General features: G+C 40.1%; 1 protein-coding gene across 2 annotated transcripts; it reads right to left on the reverse strand.

Annotated features, from left to right (window-relative positions):
* Positions 1-254: 254 nt before the first annotated feature.
* On the reverse strand, positions 255-9,273 carry C3AR1 (complement C3a receptor 1). 2 transcript variants are annotated; one of them, XM_037068309.1, is made up of 2 exons: positions 9,060-9,273; positions 255-3,412 (listed from the first exon to the last, which is right to left on the reverse strand). In XM_037068309.1, exons 1-2 carry the CDS (start codon positions 9,137-9,139, stop codon positions 1,951-1,953), a joined length of 1,542 nt encoding a protein of 513 aa, XP_036924204.1. In that variant the 5' UTR covers positions 9,140-9,273; the 3' UTR covers positions 255-1,950. The 2 variants fall into 2 exon arrangements, with proteins under 2 accessions (XP_036924204.1, XP_036924207.1); XM_037068312.1 differs by having other exon boundaries at positions 255-3,432; positions 9,060-9,141.
* Between the last annotated feature and the right edge of the window lie 14,473 nt (positions 9,274-23,746).

The following is a 23,746-nucleotide window of genomic DNA, read 5'->3' on the forward strand; positions in this document are numbered from 1 at the left end:
CAATGATTGAATCTTTGTACCTATGCCAAGTTCCTTCATCTAATACACTATGTATTAACCTCAGGAGTTTGGGACTTACACCCAGGGTCTTGTGAGATGTGTTGGCCCATTGCTATTAGAAGCCTAGCGCACTGCTATTAGAGCAAACCTGCAGCTACTCACAAGATTTATTGGTTGCGTATCTAGATATTATGATATATTCGGAGTGTCATACAATTAAAAGGATCCATGAATCTCTGAACCTTGCAAGGAACCATGAGAAAGAAACCATTTATTTGCATCAAATATATAAGCAGATTAAAATAAAAGGTAGCCTGCAAATGTACATCATATCAGGCATTACCTCACAGGGTGAAAGAATTCCAAGTTATTTGAAATTTCCTGTATAGCTCTTTGTAACAAATTTGTAGTCCAGACCCTCACATCAATCATAGCAAGTCAAGAGCTTCTCATTTTCTATCTTTAGATTAAATCATTGTATTCAGCATAGAAGGAGCTATGTTGACGTGCAAGGAAACCTGAAATTTTAGAGGTTTAACACATGGATTTGTATACCGAGAAAACAAGAAGGTGATAGGGAATCGAACAATGCTTTTATAAAATGAAAGAAGGACAGAAGGAAAGTTATATATCTATATGGTTGGAATGGAGAGAGGAAGTGGAAGAAAATGTGTGGTAATGAATGAATTGAAGTGTGATGGTTAGTGAATATTGGGACTCTGGATAAAGAAAAATATAAATGGGCTTGGATAAAGTTCATCTTGCAAAACAAGGAGTTATTTTTATCATGTCTACAAAAACGATCAGCATAAGCCCGTGACTTAGAAATATCACGGCAGATATCAGAAGAAACCTCACAAGTCGTTGCAAGGGTTATCTCTGGGAAATGGGAGTTATCTCTGGGAGGAGGGAGCAGTTGGACAGAGTGGGGCAGGAAACGTCTCATATTTCATGATAAACCTTGAATCTCTTTAAACCATGAATATGTGTTATTTTGATGAAGTTTAATGAAAAAACCTAAAGATACATCTGGTAATTATAGCGTGAAAGATCTATACCTATCGTCACGGATTAATATGTTTGATGGTGTTCTGGGAGGCTACTCAGTCATTTTCCAATGATTTTAAACTTTTGAAGTGAGAGGTTAGTGTAGGTACAAAGTGTAGTGTGAAAGAAGACTTAGAGGCAGGGGAGGAATAAGGAACTAATGAATTCAAGATCAGGAGAAGTTGGATGGTGCTATCAACGGGCAGAGTAAAGGAACTGATCAAAGACCTCCTCAAAGGGCAGGGTACATCCCAGTCCATGAGTAGGTTGTTCTGTGTCAGTTGTTGGTTTGCACAGCAGATGACTATTGCAGTGATGGAAGCTTGGAATTGTCCTGTGTCCATGAGTCTTTCAAATAAGTGTCTGGCATTGTACTTTGCTCCAGACTAAGTTGCATAGGTCCTTGTTTTCGTAGGGGATTTCTTCTTGCGCTTTCTCTTTATTTATAACCATCCCACCACCAGCAGCAGTACAACAGTAAAGCCATAGAATAAATTAATCATCTTTCACTCAAAGCTGGAAGAATTGGTTTTAAAATTAATCTGGAAGGGAATTTAGATATATAAATAGTAACTTTAATGATGGATACATCATTTTACAGCAGACTAGGTTCTCGCTTATTTCAGTAGGCTTAGTTTGGGATTGACATAGACTAAGCTCTGCATTGACTCTCAAATTTAGCATTCATCAGAAACAGGGGACCTTGTTATCCTCTGGGGTGGGGCCGGAGAGTTTCCAGGTGCTACCAATGCAGCTGGTCCAGGACCCACTCTGAAGACCTCTACACTGAGTCTTTGGTGTTTTCTGAAATCCTTGCTCACCATGTCCCTGTCCTTTTAGAAACATATCATCACACTCAGTGAATACCTAAGAAGCTCTGCTGGGGCCAAGTGCTCCATATTTTCACACAGCTCTACTGCTGTTTCTTTCGGAAAGGGTGTTGTTTTGGGTACAGCTGGTAGAATGTGTGTGATCCTCACTGAAAGCTGCCTCCAGAATTCCCTGCATGGACTGCTTTGCTGTCTTCCTAAAATCTTTTCCCATGAAGGCATACAGGAAGGGATTCAAGCAACTATTGGCAGATGCTAGAGCAATGGACACTTGGTCCAGGAAGTGCAGAGCTTCCCCAAAGGGAGTACGGGGGTCAATAAACAATAAGAGGACTCCAACAATGTGGTATGGGGCCCAGCAGACAAGAAAGACAACTACCACCACCATGGACACTCGGAAGGTTTTGCTTCGAGACTTGGCAAAGCGGCTTCGTCGCATTCGGGAGAGAATGAGGCCATAACAGGTCAGCATGACAGTCAAGGGCAGCAGGAAACCCATCACTAACCTAGTGATGGCCATTGCTACCAGCGGTCTTGGAACTGGATTGTCATGTGCAAAGAGGTCTTCATCGTCATATTGGAAATCTTGCGGGAGCTCAGCCATGTACAAGGCATTACTAGAGGCAGTAGAGAAAAGCTTTAAATGGGTAGACAGGGAAGCATTTAAGTTACTCAGTGGGTCAGTTCTGTGATCATCAGTGGGGAGGCCAACGGGGATTGTGGGTAAGACCTCATCGTCAGGTTTAATTAGTTTATGATATGGGTGTTGATTAGATAATCTCGTCGAATCCACAGGGCGTGAATCTCCAGGAAGTCTTTGAAATGTTTGAGAAGGAAGGAGAGTAGTAGCTGCCCAAGGGTGGTCGTTAGTTTGTAAAGGGAAAGCATCTAACCTATCATCCATTTTTCCAGACAGCTGTACAATGGAGTTGTCAAAAGATCCATTTTCCAGTCCATCAAAGGTGAAGTTCAAATAGTCGAAGGAGCTATCGCCACCAAAATAGTAGCCACACATATTTTTGTTGTCTACAGTGAACATCTCCCGGTATATGAACACAGGTATACACATTATAAGAGCCACCACCCAGACACATACACAGATAATGAAGGCTGCCCTCACATTGCGGTGATTCTGGCACCAGATCGGCTTGAGCACCAAAAGACAGCGGTCCAGGCTAATGGCAGTCAGCAAGAAGACGCTGGCAAACATGTTGAGGATGATGATGGAGGGAATGAGCTTGCATAGGGGCCGACCATAAGGCCAGTGTCCTTGGAGAGCCAAGTGAGCCATGGAGAAGGGCAAGGAGAGGCAGCAGAGGAAGTCTGCCAGCGTGAGATGGAGAAACCAAACGGTGCTCACTGTCCACTTCATCTTTAGGCCAGCCACCCACAGCACCAGCCCATTGCCTGGCAATCCCAATAAGAGAGTGAGGCTGAGGATGACCATGGAGAGAATCAGTTGGGGTTCAGTCCAGGGCAGTTGGTGTAGGTCAGTTGAATTGGTCTCATTAGGGAAAGACTCCATTGCTAAATTTCTGCAAAAAGATGAGCAAACATGTTGAAAGTAACATTATCTTTTTAAAAAAATCAGTATTCTTAGAAATCTAGCCTCCCCACATAATGATGTAGGACCACACAAGCCCCCTCACATTGTTTTAATTTGTATTCCTTGACTTCACACTGGATCACACAAAACACTCTCTGATAGACCATTTAAATTTACTGTACCAATTTAAATCTGTATCAAAATAATAACCTCATTTGGAAGTTTATATCAATGTATATTTCTCCTTTTTCTTGCACTTTCAATCTCTCATTCTCCTCTGGTTCCTTTCCTTACCCCACATTTTCTATTAAAGACAAACGAATGGAAGGGCAGCTAAAGTGCTTCTCAGATAAGGTCAAGTTCAAGGAGTTCATCATCACCAAGCCCTTATTATATAAAATGTTAAAGAGACTTATCTAAAAAAAGAATATAAAAAATACGAACAGTGAAAGGACAGCAAACTCACAGTTATTAACAACCACACCTAAAACAAAAGCAAACTAAGAGGACAGCTAGATCAGGAGCAGAACCATAGAAATGGAGATCACATGGAGGGTTAGCAACAGGGGAGTGGGAGGAGGAGAAGGGGGGAGAAGGTACAGAGAATAAGTGGTATAGATGGTAGGTAGAAAATAGGGGGAGGGCAAGAGTAGTGTGGGAAATGTAGAAGCTAAAGAACTTGTGACACATGGACATGAACTAAAGGGTGGGAAATGGGAGGAGGGGGTGTGCAGGGTGGAGGGGAATGAAAGGGGGGAAATGGGACAACTGTAATGGCATAATCAACAAAATATATATAAAAAAACAAATGAGTCTAATGGACAAACAAACAATAACTTCTATATCAGGAGTTCCCAACTTTAGATCCACGAAAGGGGTTTGAGGAACTAACTCCATTACCACCTCAACTGATATAGAATATTTTACCTTTACATATTTTTATTTCCTTGAGGGCAAAAGGTCCTTCATCTATTGCCTGCACCAGATTTTCAAAGGATCCATCATGACTGCAGAAAAAGGTGTTCTAGACTCAGTTATGTCTTTTAGATACAAGCTCAGCTTTTTCTTCTGCTGTCCAATTTCTCGAGAGTTGTTCACACTCTTGAGATTGATTTTCTCACCACCCACCATTTCTTTCTTTCTTTCTTTTTTTTAAAACATTTTTTATATATTTTTTAAATATTTTATTTATTTATCTTTAGAGGGGAAGGGAAGGAGAGAGGAAGAGAAACATCAATGTATGGTTGCTTCTGGTGCATCCCCTGCTGGGAACTGGCCCCTGCTGGGAACTGACCTGCAACCCAGGCATGTGCCCTGACTGGGAATCGAACTGTGATCGTCTGTATTGTAGGCCCGTGCTGAATCCACTGAGCTACACCATTCAGGGCTACCATTTCTTTCTTATTTATTTATTTTGTATTGAATGTAGCAGTAATAATTGCTTTATTATTACGGAAACAGAAAATATGCATGAAACAATTTGGAAAATATGGACAAGTAAGAACAATAAAATAAAAATGTCATATTCCACCAGTCAGTGATTACTACCTTAGCACCTTAATTACACCCTCTGGATCTTTCATGTTATACTATACTATATTATATTATACTACAGTAATATATACACATCTATATGTATGTATACTTTTTGTTAAGTTTAACAAACTTATTATGTCATATGTGTATATTTGTTCTTAATAATTTTTAATTGTGGTAAAATACATGTAANTTCTATATCAGGAGTTCCCAACTTTAGATCCACGAAAGGGGTTTGAGGAACTAATTCCATTACCACCTCAACTGATATAGAATATTTTACCTTTACATATTTTTATTTCCTTGAGGGCAAAAGGTTCATCTATTGCCTGCACCAGATTTTCAAAGGATCCATCATGACTGCAGAAAAAGGTGTTCTAGACTCAGTTATGTCTTTTAGATACAAGCTCAGCTTTTTCTTCTGCTGTCCAATTTCTCGAGAGTTGTTCACACTCTTGACATTGATTTTCTCACCACCCACCATTTCTTTCTTTCTTTCTTTTTTTTAAAACATTTTTTATATATTTTTTAAATATTTTATTTATTTATCTTTAGAGGGGAAGGGAAGGAGAGAGGAAGAGAAACATCAATGTATGGTTGCTTCTGGTGCATCCCCTGCTGGGAACTGGCCCCTGCTGGGAACTGACCTGCAACCCAGGCATGTGCCCTGACTGGAAATCGAACTTCGATCGTCTGTATTGTAGGCCCGTGCTGAATCCACTGAGCTACACCATTCAGGGCTACCATTTCTTTCTTATTTATTTATTTTGTATTGAATGTAGCAGTAATAATTGCTTTATTATTACGGAAACAGAAAATATGCATGAAACAATTTGGAAAATATGGACAAGTAAGAACAATAAAATAAAAATGTCATATTCCACCAGTCAGTGATTACTACCTTAGCACCTTAATTACACCCTCTGGATCTTTCATGTTATACTATACTATATTATATTATACTACAGTAATATATACACATCTATATGTATGTATACTTTTTGTTAAGTTTAACAAACTTATTATGTCATATGTGTATATTTGTTCTTAATAATTTTTAATTGTGGTAAAATACATGTAAATAAAATTTACCATCTTAGATGTTTTTAAGTGTTCAGTTCAGTAGTGTTAGATATACTCACATTATTGTGCAAAATCTAGAACTTTTTCATCTTGCCAAACTGAAACTCTGTGTCTATTAGACAACTTTCTATTTACCCCCTGCCAGCCCTAGCCACCACCCTTCTATATTCTGTTTCTAGTTATATGTAGGATCATATAGCCTTCCTCTTTGTTGTGTGACTAGCTTCTTTCACTTAGCTAGCATAATGTCCTTAAGATTCATCCATATTGCAGTGTGTGTCAGAATTTCCAACAGTGGGGTGTTTGCTGAAGGAGGGGGGTGTAGGAGGACAAAGGGTAATGGGAAAAAATACCATAAAGATTAAATAAAAAATAATTTCCTTTGTTATTAAGGCTGAAAACATTCTGTTGTCTGCATAGACCACGTTTTGTTCATACACTCATCTGTCAATGGGGCTGCTCCCGGGTTTTAGCTGTCGGGAACGTCGTCGCTGTGGCTGAGGGTGCAAGTGCATGTCGTTTTATGAACGGCTTTCTTTTTCTCAGTCCGCAGTCTCCCCCGATGCAGCACAATTGCACCGTAAGGAATACTCAATCTTTATTCAATTTTCCAAATGGCCCCAAAGGATCTCGTCTAGCTGATTTGCCCACAGTTTTACCCAGTGCAGGATCACGCTTGCATCAGGATGTTATGTTTTTTATGTCCAAATGTAGCCTAGTTTCTGTTTTTCAAAGATACTGGCTTGTTTGGGGGGGTCTGTTGTTTTTACCACTCACTTCTCACATCATGAATTTGCCTTCTGCTTCTATCACTTTGCTGACATTACATCTAAGTAACATATCCAAGCATCTTTTTCTCTGTTTCCATCCTCCAGAATATAATACACATCATTTGATACATTAACTCCTCCACACTCTCTTCTCTTGGCCTCTGTGACATTATCCTCCCCTAATTCTCAACATTCCTAAAAACATCCCTGACTTTGCAGTTTTCCTGAAGAGCTCAATGTCCCAAGTTAATGCCATTTTCTGTTCCTTGGCTTCTATCTGCACTTGTTTCCTTCATCTTAACTTCCTCTTCCCTCCATCTTTAATCGCTGCCTGTTAAAGTCTAGCTATTCTTCAAGATCCAGTTCAAATACCATATTTTCCCTGGAACTTCCTCTCATAATCCCAATCAGAAGTTAGTTCTTCAGCCTCTTAAATTTCTTTTGAGTGTGCTGTTTGAAACTCTTTTCTTTCTTTCTTAAAAAATTTTATTTTATTTATTTTTAGAGAGAAGGGAGAACAAGAGGGAGACAAACCTTAATGTGTGGTTGCCTCTCACACGCCCACAACTAGGGACCTTGTTGGCGGAAATGGAACCCACGACCCTTTGGCTTGCAGGCCAGTGCTCAATCCACTGAGCCACACCAGTCAGGGCTGAATCTCTTCATATTCTCTGTGAAATGATGCATTTTATCTTGTATTGTAATTATTATGGTGGCTGTTCTATTTATCATTTTGACCTTAAATTTCATGGTGGTAAAAAAAAAATGAGTCTTGTCCCTAAATGCTTATTCCACAGAATTTAGCACAATGCCTTATGACATAAAGATTAAATATTACTTGAATGAATGGATGTCCATTTGGGGGAGGGTATTACTTTTTCTTTTAACAAAGAAAGAAATGGATGTTCATTTGGGGGAGGGTGTTACTTTGTTACTTTTAACAAAGTTTAAAATTCTAATTATATCCACTTAATACAGTCAGAATGCTCTTTTCTAACTTCCTTTTTATTTTCCAGTTCCCATTTCCTAGGGGCTATAACAGAATTTTACGCTTTCCTTCCAGAGGCCACAAGTATTTTTATAACAAGGAAATAGTTCTGCTGAGTTAATAAAATGTCCTCAGAGGGTTTTGAATAATTAGCAGAAGTTAAAATAACTGAGTCAGCAACATAATAATTTAAAAGCGTTATTCTCATGCCCTTCTCTGTAGCCTTACCTACTCAAATATTCAAGTGCTGCCTTGTCGTGCCTGGCAGAGACCCTGACCCCCGTCCTGCTCCAGCACGCACATCCACGCACAGATCCCTAAAACACTGAGGGGAGGACAGAGTTACAGAATGCTAGGACTGAAAATAAACTTAGCAATCCTCTTGCCTTGTCTCTACTTTTATTTTGTAGTTTTTGAAACTGACGCTCAGCAACTTAGTTGACTTTTACACATACACCCAGGAGGGTTCTCAGATGCTGATACTGTTTTCACTCTGAAGAATCATGTAACCGACAAGCCTTTGGTACCGTTAACAAGGGGTAAGGTGCTGAGAACCATACAAATTGAGATGTTCAAGACTCACAAAAGCAAAATTCCAATATAAAGCAAGTGAATAATCCAGTAGGAGCTATTTTAGATATTACATATTATCTGCCTTGAAATGAAAGTATGTATAAATCATAGTTTTAAAGTCTTTCGGAACATGATCTTTTTTATAACTCTCCAACTGTTTTGACTAAAATATATCTCTACATTTGAGAAAAATAGAGAATTTTTAGTTTTATTTTTTTAATACTGGTTTGACTGACAATAACTTAAAATGTTAGTAAAATTTGAAACTAAAATTCAACTATGACAGGTAAAGCAAATTCCAGAACCAAATTCTAATGATAGGATAACAGTCAGTGGCAAGAAGGAATAAATAAAATGATACATACAAATAAGAAAGAGATATAATAAGAATATATCTATCTATACATATATATAGTGGGTAATCAATGATCTGAAAAAACAAAACTATTGGGGAAGACTGGAATCAAAGGTCAGAAGGAGAAACTCAGCCAACCTAAGAGAGGGGGAAATGACATATCGGTTTAGAATGAATGTATTAAGAAGAAAGATAAATAGAGTGTGGAATATTTAGAAGAAGAAAGGCACACATGGGGACAAAACAAAGGAAATATAAGTTGGGGAGGAATAAGTGGAAATAGAAGAGAATGACCCTCCAGCCATGATGTATAATAAGAAAAATAAGCTACCTGCTAGTCTCCGGGATGCAGCGTTCCTTACCAGAAACTCGAGACAGCGGCCAGAGGCTCCAGCACCGATCTGGAGGCATCCGCAAGCCCTGTTCTGTCTTCACACTTAACCACAATCAAGTCATGAAGTGTATTTAGGGAATTTGCTGAGATGTTTGTTTTTCTTCTCTCTTCATTTGTGTTGGTAAATGGAACGCCACACTTTCGACTGCTCTTTGCCTTCACAGGAAGAGTTTCAAGATGAGTCATTTCTAAGTGTATCAGATAAAAAAGTAAGAAACAGAAGTGGGCAAGCATCTTTCTCAGAATTTTTTTTGCAGGACAGAGCATGGTTAGAAAGAATTTCTTAATGTAAGCTACTCATTTTGTAAATTTTTTTTCTGTTTTTTTTTTTTGTCTTAGAAATGCATCAAAATGGCCTATGATATGCGAGGGTCAGGGACAGGAATTGGGGCAATGACCTGCACAATCCCATGTAATTAATCTCAAGTAACATCTCTTACATGCTTAACATGTTTAAAGAAATGTGCCATGCTAAAATCAAATAAATTAAACTATGTTCTTATCTGCTGAGACACAATCTTTTAGAAATATGCACCCCCCCCCCCACAAACAGTAATGAAACCCAGACTATAATGACACAAATACCAATAGAAGTAAAACTATAGAATATAATGATATCAGCAAAACACCAGCCCGGCTCCCTGCCACATGAAAGCCAATACTCAAGGGGCAGATGTTGATGTGTAAGAAAGTGGTTTATTTTTAGGTGCCAACATCCTGGAAGATGGGGGATCTCATGTCTCAAAGCCTAGCTCCTGGGCAGAGGTGTTTTTTTGTTGTTGTTGTTTTTTTTTGTTTTTTAGATTTTACTTATTTATTTTCAGAGAGGGGGAAGGGAAGGAGAAAGAGAGGAAGAGAAACATCAGTGTGTGGTTGCCTCTCACAAGCCCTCCACTGGGGACCTGGCCTGCAACCCAGGCACGTGCTCTGATTGGGAATGGAACCAGGAGCCCTTTACTTTGCAGTCGGATGCTCAATCCACTGAGCCATACCAGCCAGGGCCAGGTGAAGGTTTTTATAAGGAGGAAGAAGAGGAGCAGAACAAAAAGGTCTAGGGAGGGGGTTGAAAAGTTCTCTCTGTGCAGACGAGCACAGTCCATTCCGAGAGGGCAAGTGACGGTCCGGTGTGCATCACCCTGCTTTAGTCATCCTGGCTCCAGGGATGAAGTTCCCAGAGCTGGGATGCTTGAAAGTTGGAGTTTGTATCTTTTGAAGTTAGTTCCTAGGGTTCTCTTGTTTTAAATTGTTGTTCAATTACAATGGACTCCATTTCCCCCCATTATTCTACCCCCCCTGTCCTACCCACCCCGACCTCCCACATTTAATCCTCCTCCCATACCCCATTGTCTTTGTTGGTCGTCCTTTACACGTGTTACAACCATGCTGTGCATCTTCTAAGCTACATATTAGTCAAAATGAGCACTTACAGAAATAATGTCAGAAGAATGGTGGGACAGGTTACAATCTCCCACCGGTAAAATTTTCCACTGTTACAGCCAATTTGGACGTATTAGCCTGGGGCAATCTAAGAAAGTCTTATGGTAGAAAAAAGATCTGAGCAGGTCCTTAAAAAAACTACAGAAGTCCCATCAGCAGAAAAAGATGACAAACTGTTTGGAGTGTGTAGGTGGAGCACAGTCAGAGGCCAGTGGGTGGGAGAGTAATTTGGGCACCGGGGCACGAGCCGGAGTCTGGGGGGTTAGACTGTGTTTTGTCATGAAACAGAGCACAAGACTGAAGTGGGACTTTGAGCAACGACTCCTGCTCAAACAAAGAATCCTCACAAAGAATCCTCACCCATATCATTCTGGTACGCATACCCATATGAAGTAAAGTTTATTTGGGTCAAAATATTTGACCATTCTTGCCTGTGGTAGGGCTTCAATCCATATTAATCAACTTATTGTCCAAACAATACTATCTGCTTCTGTGCTTGTTTGCAGTCAAATCCCTTTGAAATAGTTTTGGTGGAAAAGACCCAAGAAAAATGGCAAGAGTTGAGTTTTATTGTTTTATCTACTTGTTTATTTCTACTGTTATTATCTGATTATCAGAGTAACACATATTTTTTAAATGATTAATTGAAATAATACAGAAGTATAAAGGGTAAAAGAATGAAAGATTTTATTTTCAATTCTACTGCCTGGGAGTAACCACTTCAAGGCTTCTTTTATATCTGACAATCTATAATTCTCCCATTTGACCAGAGGGAGAGAAGCTGAAAGTGCATTTCAAGCAAGAGGGAAACAAGAGCACGTATTAAGGTGGAGGTGAGCCCAAACATGAGTGAATGGCTCAGTAAAGTGGCTTGGTTGGAGTAAGCAGGACACACTAAGGACTAATGAAAGGTACGTTCGAGGCCTGAGTTAGGATTCCAGCTCCGCCACTTACTAACTATATGAATGTACAGAAGTCATTCAAACTCTGCGTTTTTATTTCCTCACCTGCCAACGAGGATTGTGCCGATGTCGTCCATTGGTACCCAAGCCCGTTCCCATCTTTCCGTACCACCTCTGTACTGGAAGCCCAGGTGCTACCTTTCCCAGAGTTTCTCCCCAGTGGGGTCTGAAGAGGCTCTGCCGCAGGGGCGTGGTCACCTGCTGTCAGAAAGTGAAGGGAAAGGGCAATCATTGCATTTGATGCTGGAACTTAGTTTGTGCACCGAGACTGCAACTCTATTTTAAAAGTAAAAGAACAAAAACTATAGAAGAGAATAAGTGTTAAAACGATTAAAAATGAAAGACAGAGAAGGAGAGAGATTGAGACTGAAAGGGAATCACTTAGCTTTTGGTTTCTGAAGAGGCAGAAAACTCTGGAGGGCTCCTGCAGTGGGGACGCAGTGTGGCCCTGGCATCTGCGGGTGGCTCCGGGCTCTGGCAGGATTAGCAGTTTCAGCAGCAGCCACGGGCCTGGAAGTTCCTGGGTTTTGGCTAATCAGCAGAAAAAAAGCCCCCAGCCTCAAAGACAATTTAACCATTCTAGATAGCACCCTTTTCCACGTTTCTCTTCCAGTTTTAGGCAAGCAGCCTCCTGCAGTTTTATCATCTTGTCATTTGTTTTTCTAGTCCTTCCTACACTTTTGTATCCAAGTCCTTGTATTAAATACCCTGTATGAAGTACCTACTATGGTTTCTATACTCCTGGCTGGGCAATGACTAAATCAAATATTTGCTGTACCTACTCTATAGGATTATTAATGTGAATAAATTAATACATGCAAAGCACATATAACAGTGCTGGCATTCAATAAATGTCACAAGCGCACAACGCACAACTAGTCCCTCATCTTGGACATGTCACGAGTTATCAGTGGAATGTTCCCTTCTCTCTCTGTCAAATCAAATTCCAACACATGGCCCTCAACGATGCAGATTAGATGTACTCGCTGCTCTCTGTAACATAACTGCCTAACGATGCACATAGTTACAGTCAAACCAAGTAGAAACACAAATGGAAGAACAAAGCTACCCAGAAACCAAAGTAATTCCACTGAAAATTAAATTTAAAAACTGTATAATAACATGTCATCTAACATACTTGGAACAACAAGTGTCCGGTGCACTTATGTTTAGATCTGGAAGAAATCAGCCGTATCTGGCATAAAAAAATCATTCAGATCTGAATGGTTTAAAGAAAATTTAACAAACTTGGCTTCATCAATTCATTTTTTGGCTACTGATTTTCTATTGTAGTATGTATCTAGGACAGGGAAGGAAGGGAGACTGAAGGGGTAGTAAGTTGAGTTAAATTAACACTTTTTGTGAGTTTAGTTACAAAAAAATGAAAGTGGACAAAGGCATGGGTCTTCGGTTTGTGTTTTTCTGATCTAATGGGAATGGATAGGAACTTTGTGGGGAGAGGAAAGGATTTAGTACCATTGAGGGGGAGACAGCTCTCACAGATTTTGTAGGTTTAGATAAAGTTTTGAGTAAATTTTGATACTTTGGGTTAGTGATCTTATTTGTGGATTATTCAGAAAGGTTCTTCATTTTCTTTCTCCTTTGCCTCTCCTTCCCCATTTCGTGTCCAGGAATACGCATGTAGAAGAATGTGGTGCTACACAGATGTCCCGCATTAGAAAACCGTCCATTTTCACCCTCTGCGTGGCGAAACCCCTAGTTCTTCACCTCCAGTGTGTTTCCTTGACTTTCACACAGGTGACGCCACTCTGACACTCTAGTAACAAACGTGCGGTTTTTATGTTTCCGGCACCACAGTTCTGTGACGCCAGCTGGATTTCGCAGAATCTAACTCAACTCTAACACCATCGGCAGATAGTGTTAGATATCAATTTCACGGCCTCAGTCCCACAAGACTGTCCCCCACCACAGATGCCAATCTCAACTAGTAGGTCCCCAGGTTAGCGACAACTTCAGCTCGACTTTGCTACAAACCAGAGGTTTCCATTCGCACCTCCTGCCCTTGGAATCGAATGGCTCCCAGGACTCAGGGAAACAGTTACATTTACCAGATCACTGGAGAACATGATAAAGGACGAGGTGGACAGACGGATGGCGAGATACATAAGATGAAGTCTGGGGCTGTCGGGATCACAGGAGCTTCTGTCCATGTGGAGCTGGGGCTGCATCACTCTCCCAGTGCGGGGGGGGGGGGGGGTGGGGGGGTGGGGGTGGGGGTTGGAGTTGGGGGGTGGGGGTGGAGTTCACCTCCCGTGAAGCTCTCCACACCCTGCACTTTTGAGATTTTTTGAAGGCTTTATTATGTAGATATGATCAGTCACTAACTCCATTGTCAGCCCTTTTCCCTTCTTGAGAGAGTTTGGGGCAGAAGGTGGGACCAAAAAATTTTAAGCATCTAATCATGGCTTGGCCTTTCCACTGACTGACCAACTCTCATCCAGGAACCACCCGGCAGCCCACCTCAAGTTGCCTCATTACAACAAAACACACACCCATCATTTAGAAAATTACAAAGGCTTTCTGGAGCCATGTGTCATGAATGGGATCAAAGACCGAATATTAGAACAAAAGATGCGTCTAGTGCTCTTGTTAGTTAGGAACTGACAAGGGTTTTGGAGCCCTGAGTCAGGAACTAGGGGAAGAGCCCAGGATGTAAATTTCTTATAAATCACACACACCCATTTCAGATGAAATAAATGCTCCTTTTAAGTCTCTTCAAATCATTTTACCCAGGGCACATTTGTCAGCCATTTTGGGGAAAATGGTGTGGATATGGTAGCTCCATTCTAGTTATCTACTCTGTGGTATAGCTCCTGAAATACTAATAATGAATGTGTCAGTGTTTATATTTCCCTAAACAAACATAATAATTCTTATTTTCAGGAATAATTGAAGGCTTATTTACCAGACACTGTGTTGTATTTCATTGACTGATTTTATTGAACTTTCACAACACTTTAATAATGAGATAGGTACTAATATTAGTACCTTATTGCCGAAAGGGACACTGATGATGCAAAAAGACTAATAAGTTATCCAGGTTCACGCCACAATGTCAATGGCAGAATTAGAACCAGACAGTTGGCCTTCAGAACCTATGCTCCTAGCCACCATGTTCTCTGTAAATATTAATGCAGTCAATTTTCCACCTTGTTTTATGTGTGTCTCTGCTTAAAGACATTTTTAAAATGTCTTTATTGTATTTATTTATTATTTCAGAGAAAGAGATGGAGAAAAAGAGTTAGAGAAACAGTGATGTGTGGTTACTTCTTGCATACCCCCTACTGGGGACCTGGCCTGCAACCCAGGCACATGTCCTGACTGGGTGGTGTGCAGGCCAACACTCAAACCACTGATCCACACCAGCCAGGGCTGTTTAAAGACATATTATTTAACATATATTGTTGATTCATTGACATTGACCTCTCCAACCAGCAATAGCAAATTTCATTCATGCCTGAGTGAAATTTATCTAACATGTATTTTCTCCATAAGGCACATCACAGCCCTTTTGCATTTAGGAACACTACACAGCACTTCAGCACTATGCTTGGAGGCCATTTTAAACAGCAAAATCACCAAGAAAAAGCACAAAAGTGCAAAAAAATTGATACCAAATAGACCTAGACACTAAAGGACACTTGCTTACAATGTGAAAACCAAAACAGGAAGGCAGGGCAACACCTCATGTGACCCCAGCTGTGTGAGTGCATGTCCAGTGACTCCTGCTTCTTTGCCACCCTGTACATGTCCAGGAAAAACTGGAAAAGCTCAGTGGATATTGATTTTGTGGTTACAAATAGATTTTAGTGAATAGGAAAATTCACACATATGGAATCCATGAATAATGAGGACCTACTGTAACTGCTGAAACTCTTGGATATTCTGTCCATTTTCTAGATAGAGAAGTTCAAGGGAGAAGAAATGAATTACTGAGGCAGAAATGCATAATGGCTAAGGACCTGGGCTTAAAGACACTTAGATCCATGTCTGCCACTTGCAAAAGTGGGAAATTTACTTAATGACACTGTGTCAGTTCCTTCAACCTGTAAAATGGGAGGGATAATAATAGTATCCATTCCTTGTGAGGATTAATGATGTAATGCACACAACCATGTAGAACAATACTCAGTACTTAACTAATGTTAGTCATTATGATAATTCAAACATAGGCATAGGAATACTAATAGTACATTCAAACACTTAAAAACAAGGCATAGGCAGCTGTTGTGTGGGTATAAGAAAGTTAGGGTTTTTCCTCTGACTGAAAAGTTAGGGTTGCAGCTGTGGGAGAAACTCCCAGCCTCACAGGAGAGTTCACTGAAGAGACCCACAGGATCCTGGTAGATACACAAATTCACCCACCTGGGAATCAGCACCAGAAGGGCCCAATTTGCTTGTGGGTGGCAGAGGAAGTGACTGAAAGCCAGCTGAGAGATGAGCAAAGAGGCATTGTTCCCTCTCAGACCCCTCCCCCACATACAGTGCCACAATGCAATAACATGGGTTGCCCCACCCTGGTGAATACCTAAGGCTCTGACCCTTACTACATAACAGGTGCACTGAGACAAAATATATGTCCCAAATGAAAGAACAGATCGAAGCTCCAGAAAAAATACAACTAAGTGATGAAAAGCTACCCAACCTATCAGATGCAGAGTTCAAACACTGGTAATTAGGATTCGCACAGAAATGGTTGAGTATAGTTGCAAAATAGAAGAAGAAGGGAAGGCTATGCAAAGTGAAATAAAGAAAAATGCATAGGAAACCAACAATGCTGGGAAGGAAACCGGGATTCAAATCAGCGGTTTGGAGCAGAAAAAAGAAATAAACATTCAACCAGAACATAATGAGGAAACAAGAATTTTTAAAAATGAGGAGAGGCTTAGGAATCTCTGGGACAACTTTAAATGTTTCAACGTCTGAATTATAGGGATGCCAGAAGGAAAAGAGGAGGAGCAAGAAATTGAAAACTTCTTTGAAAACTAATGAAGGAGAACTTCCCCAATCTGACAAAGGAAATAGACTTACAGGAAGTCCAGCAAGCCCAGAAAGTCCCAAAGAAGTTGGACCCAAGGGAGCACACAGCAAGCACATCGTAATTACATTACCCAAGATTAAAGAGACAGAGAGAATCTTTTTTAAAAAATATATTTTATTCATTATGCTATTACAGTTGTCCCAGTTTCCCCCCTTCACTCACCTCCACCCTGCACACCCTCTCCCATTCACATTCCCCGCCTTTAGTTCATGTCCATGTGTCATACTTTAAGTTCTTTAGCTTGTACATTTCCCATACTATTCTTACCCTCCCCCTGTCTATTTTCTACATACCGTCTATGCTACTTATTCTCTGTACTTTTCCCTCCTCTCTCCTCCTCCCACTTCCCTGTTGCTAATCCTCCACATGACCTCCATTTCTGTGGTTCTGTTCCTGTTCTAGTTGTTTGCTTAGTTTGTTTTAGGTGTGGTTGTTAACAATTGTGAGTTTGCTGTCATTTTTCTGTACATATTTTTATCTTTTTTTCTTAGTTAAGTCCCTTTAACATTTCATATAATAAGGGCTTGGTGATGATGAACTCCTTTAACTTGACCTTATCTGAAAAGCACTTTATCCGCCCTTCCATTCTAAATAAAAGCTTTGCTGAATAGAGCAATCTTGTTTTTTTTTTAAAGAATTATTTATTTATTTATCTTTTTAGAGGGGAAGGGAAGAAGAGAGGGAGAGAAACATCAATGTATGGTTGCCTCTGGTGTGTCCCCCGCCGGGAACTGACCTGCAACCCAGGCATGTGCCCTGACTGGGAATCGAACTGCGATCTTCTGGCTCATAGGCCCGTGCTCAATCCACTGAGCCACACCAGCCAGGGCTGAATAGAGCAATCTTGGATGTAGGTACTTGCCTTTCATGACTTAGAATACTTCTTTTCAGCCCAAGAAGGAGAGAATCTTAAAAGCAGCAAGAAAAAAGGAGACAGCTACCTACAAAGGAGCTCCTATAAGACTGTCAGCTGATTTCTCAAAAGAAACCCTGCAGGCAAGAAGGGACTGGAAAGAAGCATTCAAAGTCATGAAAGTCAAAAACCTATATCCAAGATTACTCTGCTCAGCAAAGCTCTCATTTAAAATGGAAAGGCAGATAAAGTGCTTCCCAGATAAGGTCAATTTAAAGGCGCTCACCAGCCCTGGCTGGTGTAGCTTAGTGGATTGAGCGTGGGCCTGCGAACCAGACGATCGAGGTTCAATTCCCAGTCAGGGCACATTCCTGGGTCGCAGGCCAGTTCCCAGCAGGGGCCATTCCCCACCAGGGGATGCACGAGAAGCGACCATACATTGATGTTTCTCTTCCTCTCTCTTTCCCATCCCCTCTAAAAATAAATAAAAGTCCACGATGAAAAATATGAACTGTAAAATGAAAAGAAAAGAAACTCACATTAATCAACAACCAAACCTAAAAAGAAACTCACATTAATCAACAACCAAACCTAATAAAACAAAAACAAACTAAGCAAACAACTAGAACAGTAACATATTCACAGAAATGGAAATCACATGGAGGGTTATCAGCGGGGAGGGGGTTGGGGGAGAATAGAGGAAAAGGTACAGGGAATAAGAAACATTTTTGTAGGTACAAAACNTGAAAAATATGAACTGTAAAATGAAAAGAAACTCACATTAATCAACAACCAAACCTAATAAAACAAAAACAAACTAAGCAAACAACTAGAACAGTAACATATTCACAGAAATGGAAATCACATGGAGGGTTATCAGCGGGGAGGGGGTTGGGGGAGAATAGAGGAAAAGGTACAGGGAATAAGAAACATTTTTGTAGGTACAAAACAGACAGGAAGAGATTAAGAGGGGGTTGGGGGAGAATAGAGGAAAAGGTACAGGGAATAAGAAACATTTTTGTAGGTATAAAACAGACAGGAAGAGATTAAGAGTAGTGTATAAAGTGGAGAAGCCAAAGAACTTAAATGTACAACCTGTGGATATGAACTAAGGTGGAGGTGTGCTGGTGGGAGAGGGGGGTACAGGGAGGAGGGGAATAAAGTGAAGAAAAAAATAGGACAACTCTAATAGTGTAATCAATTATATATATATGAAATTTAGGGTTTTCCTTTCCTAATATTAATGTCATTGGAGGAGCAAGTTAATGATGTTTTTGTATCTCAGCATGTATTTTAATCAAAACGAGAGATAATATTACCTACCTGGGCAAGACTGTTGGTGAGAAACAAGTGAAATTGTGTTTCACTTGAAACACAAGTTTTCATATAAACTTGTGTTTATATGAAAGCATTTTGTAATCTTAAAGGTATATACAAATATTAGGTAATATTATTATTGTTACATAGTTTATTGTTGAAATTAGTAATTGACAACTTAGCTATTTCACATATCACCTTTTAAGTTTTATGTTTGAAAAAGTATATATAATAAATGTGTACATTTTTAATAGTAGTAAAATGACTGCCCAGGAGCTTATCATCCAATTTTATTTTTATTATTTTATTTTATTTCAATTGTTGTTCAAGTCAAGTACAGTTTTCTTCCTTTTACTCCCATCCCAGCCCCCACCCCAGTCCCCCCACCTTCCTCCCATTTACACCCCTCCCCCTTGTTTTTGTCCATGTGTCCTTTATACTTGTTCTTGCAAACCCTTCCTCTTTTCCCCTGAAATTTCCTCCCCTTTCCCCTCTGGTCACTGTCAGCCTGTTCTCTATTTCAGTGTCTTTGGTTATATTTTGCTTGCTTATTTGTTTTGTTGATTAGCTTCCCGTTAAAGGTGAGATCATATGGTATTTGTTTTCCACTGCCTGGCTTATTTCTCTTAGCATAATGCTTTCCAGTTCCATCTATGCTGTTGCAAAGGGTAGGAGCTCCTTCTTTCTTTCTGCTGCATAGAATTCCACTGTGTAAATGTACCATCATTTTTTGATTCATTCATTTACTGACAGGCACCTAGGTTGCTTCCAGCACTTGACTATTGGAAATTGTGCTGCTATGAACATTGGCCCCTAGAGCAAGGGACATAAAGGGAAGAATAAACAATGGGATCTCATCAAAATAAAAGGCTTCTGGCCCTGGCTGGTGTAGCTCAGTGGATTGAGCGCGGGCCTGCGAACCAGAGGATCGCGGTTCGATTCCCAGCCAGGGCACATGCCTGGGTTGCAGGCTGGTTCCCTGCAGGCCAACTCCCAGCAGGGGACACATGAAAGGCAACCATACATTGATATTTCTCTCCCTCTCTCCTTCCTCTCTGAAGATAAATAAATAAAATCCTTTAAAAAAAAATAAAAAGCTTCTGAAGAAAACAGTATTAAAATAAAAAGAGGACCAACCGTATGGGAAAACATATTTGCCAATGATACCTCAGACAAGGGTTTAATTTCCAAAATAGATAAAGAGCTCACACATCTCCACTCTAAGACAAGCAACCCAATTAAGAAACGGGCAAAGGACGTATCATCCAATTTTAGATGTAGGATGCTACCAGTCCCTTCCAAGCACCCTGTTCCCACCCTGATCTCCCTTCTATATCATTCCACTCCAACCACTCACAATTAGGAATTTTGTGTTCTTCTTTTCCTTATATTTAAAAAATGACTTTACCATCTAAGTATATTTCCTAAAACGGAACAATTTTAAATTTGTCTGTTTTGGAACATCATGCAAATGGACAATTTTTGCTGCTGTTAACTTACTTTCCCTCCACTCAACATTATGCTTCTGTGGTCTACTCAGGAGGCTGCACAATGCAAGTGGTTTATTCATGTTCACCATGTACAGTGTCCCGTTACATACACAGTGATGGAAGGAGACTGTACTTAGGGTGGTAAGCACACAATTCAATATACAGGGGTGTGTTGTAGAGTGTACACCTAAAACCTGTATAATTTTATTCACCAGTGTCACCCGTAAATTCAAATTAAAATAAATATTAAAACATTTATTTAAAAAAGATTTTATTTATTTACTGTTAGAGAGAGGAAAAAGGAGGGAGAAAGAAAGGCAGAGAAACATCTATCAGTTGCCCCCAACCAGGGACCTGGCCTACAATCCAGGCATATGCCCCGACCAAGAATCAAGCCAGTCACATTTTGATTTGCAGGCTTGCAGTTGATCCACTGAGCCACACCAGCCAGGACTAAAGTATTTATTTTTTTAAATTAAAACACTAATACATGGTCATTGTAAAAAGCAAATGTAGACATATATGAAGTAAAAAAGTTCAAATTCATTCTCTGCTTCTCCTCTCAAGGCCATGTTGCAGGGGGTAACAGCTACTAAATGTAGGTGTGTATTCTTTTCAAATATTTGTTATGTACAATGTAAGTGTGTGGTATTCTGTTTTTGATCATTGAACACATTCATTTTAAACAGACACGTGATTCTGCAACTCATGTCACTTAGTAACTTGTCAGGTCATTTCTTTTGTATTTAATTTTTACCTCTTAGAATCCCATTCTCGATTGCTACAAAATATTTAAAACAGACAAATAAGTATACAAAAATATAATTGACATCAGCTTTATCAAGTTGTAACTGATCAACTTTATTAAGGTCTTAATAGTTTGCTGTATTCAGTTCAGGTATTTTTACAAGATATATACTCCTTCCCCCAATTTTTTATCTCCCTCTTTTCCCCAGCATAATCACTTTTCTATACTTTCGTTAAATATGTATAGCTCCATAAGCAATATGTACTTTTTATTTTCATGTTTTAAAATTTTATGTGAATAGTTCCTGATTTACTCTTACAAGTTATTACTATTATTCTAAGACTAACATAAAGATGGGTATAAGATGAAAAAGAGTATCCCTTCCTTTCCCTTTTCTATTTCCCAGAAGTAACAGCTCCTGTTAAGACTTTGGGCTATAGTTCTATGACTATGTTACAGAACCTAAATACCATTAAACCTAAATATTTTTATATTCATTTTTAAATACAAATGACTTAATATTATACTTTTTCTTCTTAGTCTTGCAATTTTTACTTATCAATTTACTTTTTCCACATTGGAACATACAGATTAATCTCAATTTTTAACAGGTACATAATAGTTTATTGATCTATGTACCACTTATTTATGGAATTGATCAATTTCAGATTGATGGACATTTAGATTATTTCCATTTTTAATGACAAAAATGCTGCAATAAATACTCCGTATATCTTTGAGTACTCGTGAAGCTATCTTTATGGTTTATATTCAATGAAAAACAAATGTGCATACAAAAGCATATGAGTGTGCTATTTTTGAACCAGTAGTTTGGGTGCTTTCTGACTTAAATAGGGTGATGAGGTGAAGAGAGTTTGTAAATCAAAAGTCCAATTCTGACTGCATCTCCAACTGCATCTCTGGACAAGTTATTTAATATGTTCAAAAGTCAAAACCTGTCATGTGAAATATGAGATTTCAACTACAAATGCAGTAAGGTCCATTTTAAGTAAGAAAGATCTGTAAACTATGATTCACTCTCATTATAATTTTCATCGTTGAGTTTGTAGCAGCCCCAGGATTTAGCAAAATTATACTATAACACATATCATTTTATCATAAAATAGATAACAGCACCCTCAGCAAAGGTAAATCAAAATTAAAAAATCAGTAATAAATAAATTTGTGTGTGTGGGAAAAGAAGAAAAAGCTGGGAAATATGTTACTATTTTATATTCCTACTGTTTCCTATACATGAAATATGAGGAGATAAGACAAGAAAACCACTAGTATTATCATATTTAAATTACATGTAGAGCTAATCAAATTTGGGATGGATTAAGCCTCCATAATTTCCAACAAAGGTGCTTTTGTTGAATTTGTTGGTTAAATAACATACACTTAGAAAGTCACACATAGGAGAAAACTGGCTTTACAAAATCCAAGATGGCAGTGGACTAGGTGGAAGCTACACTCACCTCCTCCCAGCACCAAACTGGAATCACAACTAAATTATAGAAAAATCATCCTCGATAACCAGCTGAAGACTAGCTGGAGAGAGGCCTTATCACAAAGGACTTACAGAAGAAACCACATTCAGACTGGTAGAAAGAGTGGAGGTGCGAGAGGGCTGGCCAGGCTCCCATGGGCAGCAGCTGAAGTTCTGGAAGGATATCTCAGCTGTGGGGTGCAGGGGGGGTTCCCCCTGAGAAGCACAGTGTCTAAATGCCATGTCCGGCTTCACAGCTAGAGCACCAAAACTGAGAAAGGCACTCACAACACATCTGGATGTGATAAGCAGCAGGGTTTCTGTCTGTCAGGGAGAAGCAGCTAGAGACACAGCCACCCTCTTAAAGGGCCAGTGTACAACATTTCATTCACAGCCACAGACCCTGGGGTCTGGCAGAGGGAGGGCAGTGGGAACTACAGCCACGTGAAGAGAGTCAGGGGTTGGTGGCTCTGGAGAGAGAACTGAAAGGTCAGCCACCAGAAGCCCTGTGCTGAGTAATTCCTCACACTGCGGAGACCACCTTTGTCTGCCAGGGCACTCCCCTCTATGTGGCATCAGCCTGGGGGGAGGCAATAGCTCCACCCACTGAAATCACTCTCACCCCACCCTCTGGAAATTATGCCCTGCTGAAGGACAGCTGGAGTCCCTTTCAGTGACTAAGCCTCAGAGGCAGCCTGCAGGTGGAAGCAAACCTGCAGGTTGCTTTGAGATTTTGCTGGCCCACCTCTGAGCCCGGTGTTGGTAAAAGCCAGCCTTGGTGCTGGTCATTTATGCAAGGACTCAGGCCCAGGAGAGGGAGCCACAAAGTGTGGATTGCTGATAGTTCCAAACAAGTTGCCCAGGGACAGTAATAGAAGGCTGTCCGATATAGTGCTGCACCAGAGTCCCTCTAAAGAGCCCCTGAACTGTAACCAAACGCAGGTCTGCCTGGCTACCTGCCAGTTAATAAACCAGTATTTGAGAGGTAGGTGCTGATGTGAAGGAAAGTGGTTTAATCAAATGTTGGTCATCTGGAAGGTGGGAGGCTCATGTGTCAAAGTCTATCTTCACATCTCAGTGGAGGCAGAGGTTTTATAAAGAGGGAGCAGGGGAACAGAACAAAGAGATCAAGGGAGGAGGTTAGAAAGGGAGGGGGTTCCAATAAGGCAAGTGATGGTCCGGTGTGCGTCATCCTGGCTTCATAGTTGAAGGTCAACAAATCTCCTGGAACTAGGATTCCTGAAGGTCAAAGTCCATATCTTTTGA

The sequence above is a fragment of the Sturnira hondurensis genome, unplaced genomic scaffold (genome assembly GCF_014824575.4).
Source record: "Sturnira hondurensis isolate 20B ecotype Veracruz unplaced genomic scaffold, ASM1482457v3 Scaffold0017436, whole genome shotgun sequence".
NCBI classification, from domain to species: domain Eukaryota; kingdom Metazoa; phylum Chordata; class Mammalia; order Chiroptera; family Phyllostomidae; genus Sturnira; species Sturnira hondurensis.

Bases quoted from the DNA above. Each gene is read 5' to 3' on its own strand.
- C3AR1 (XM_037068309.1), bottom strand. From the start codon at position 9,139: ATGCCTCCAGATCGGTGCTGGAGCCTCTGGCCGCTGTCTCGAGTTTCT. The intron at 3,413-9,059 runs GTAGCTTATTTT...ATCTTTTTGCAG, and splicing joins TGCATCCCGGAGACTAGCAG to AAATTTAGCAATGGAGTCTT.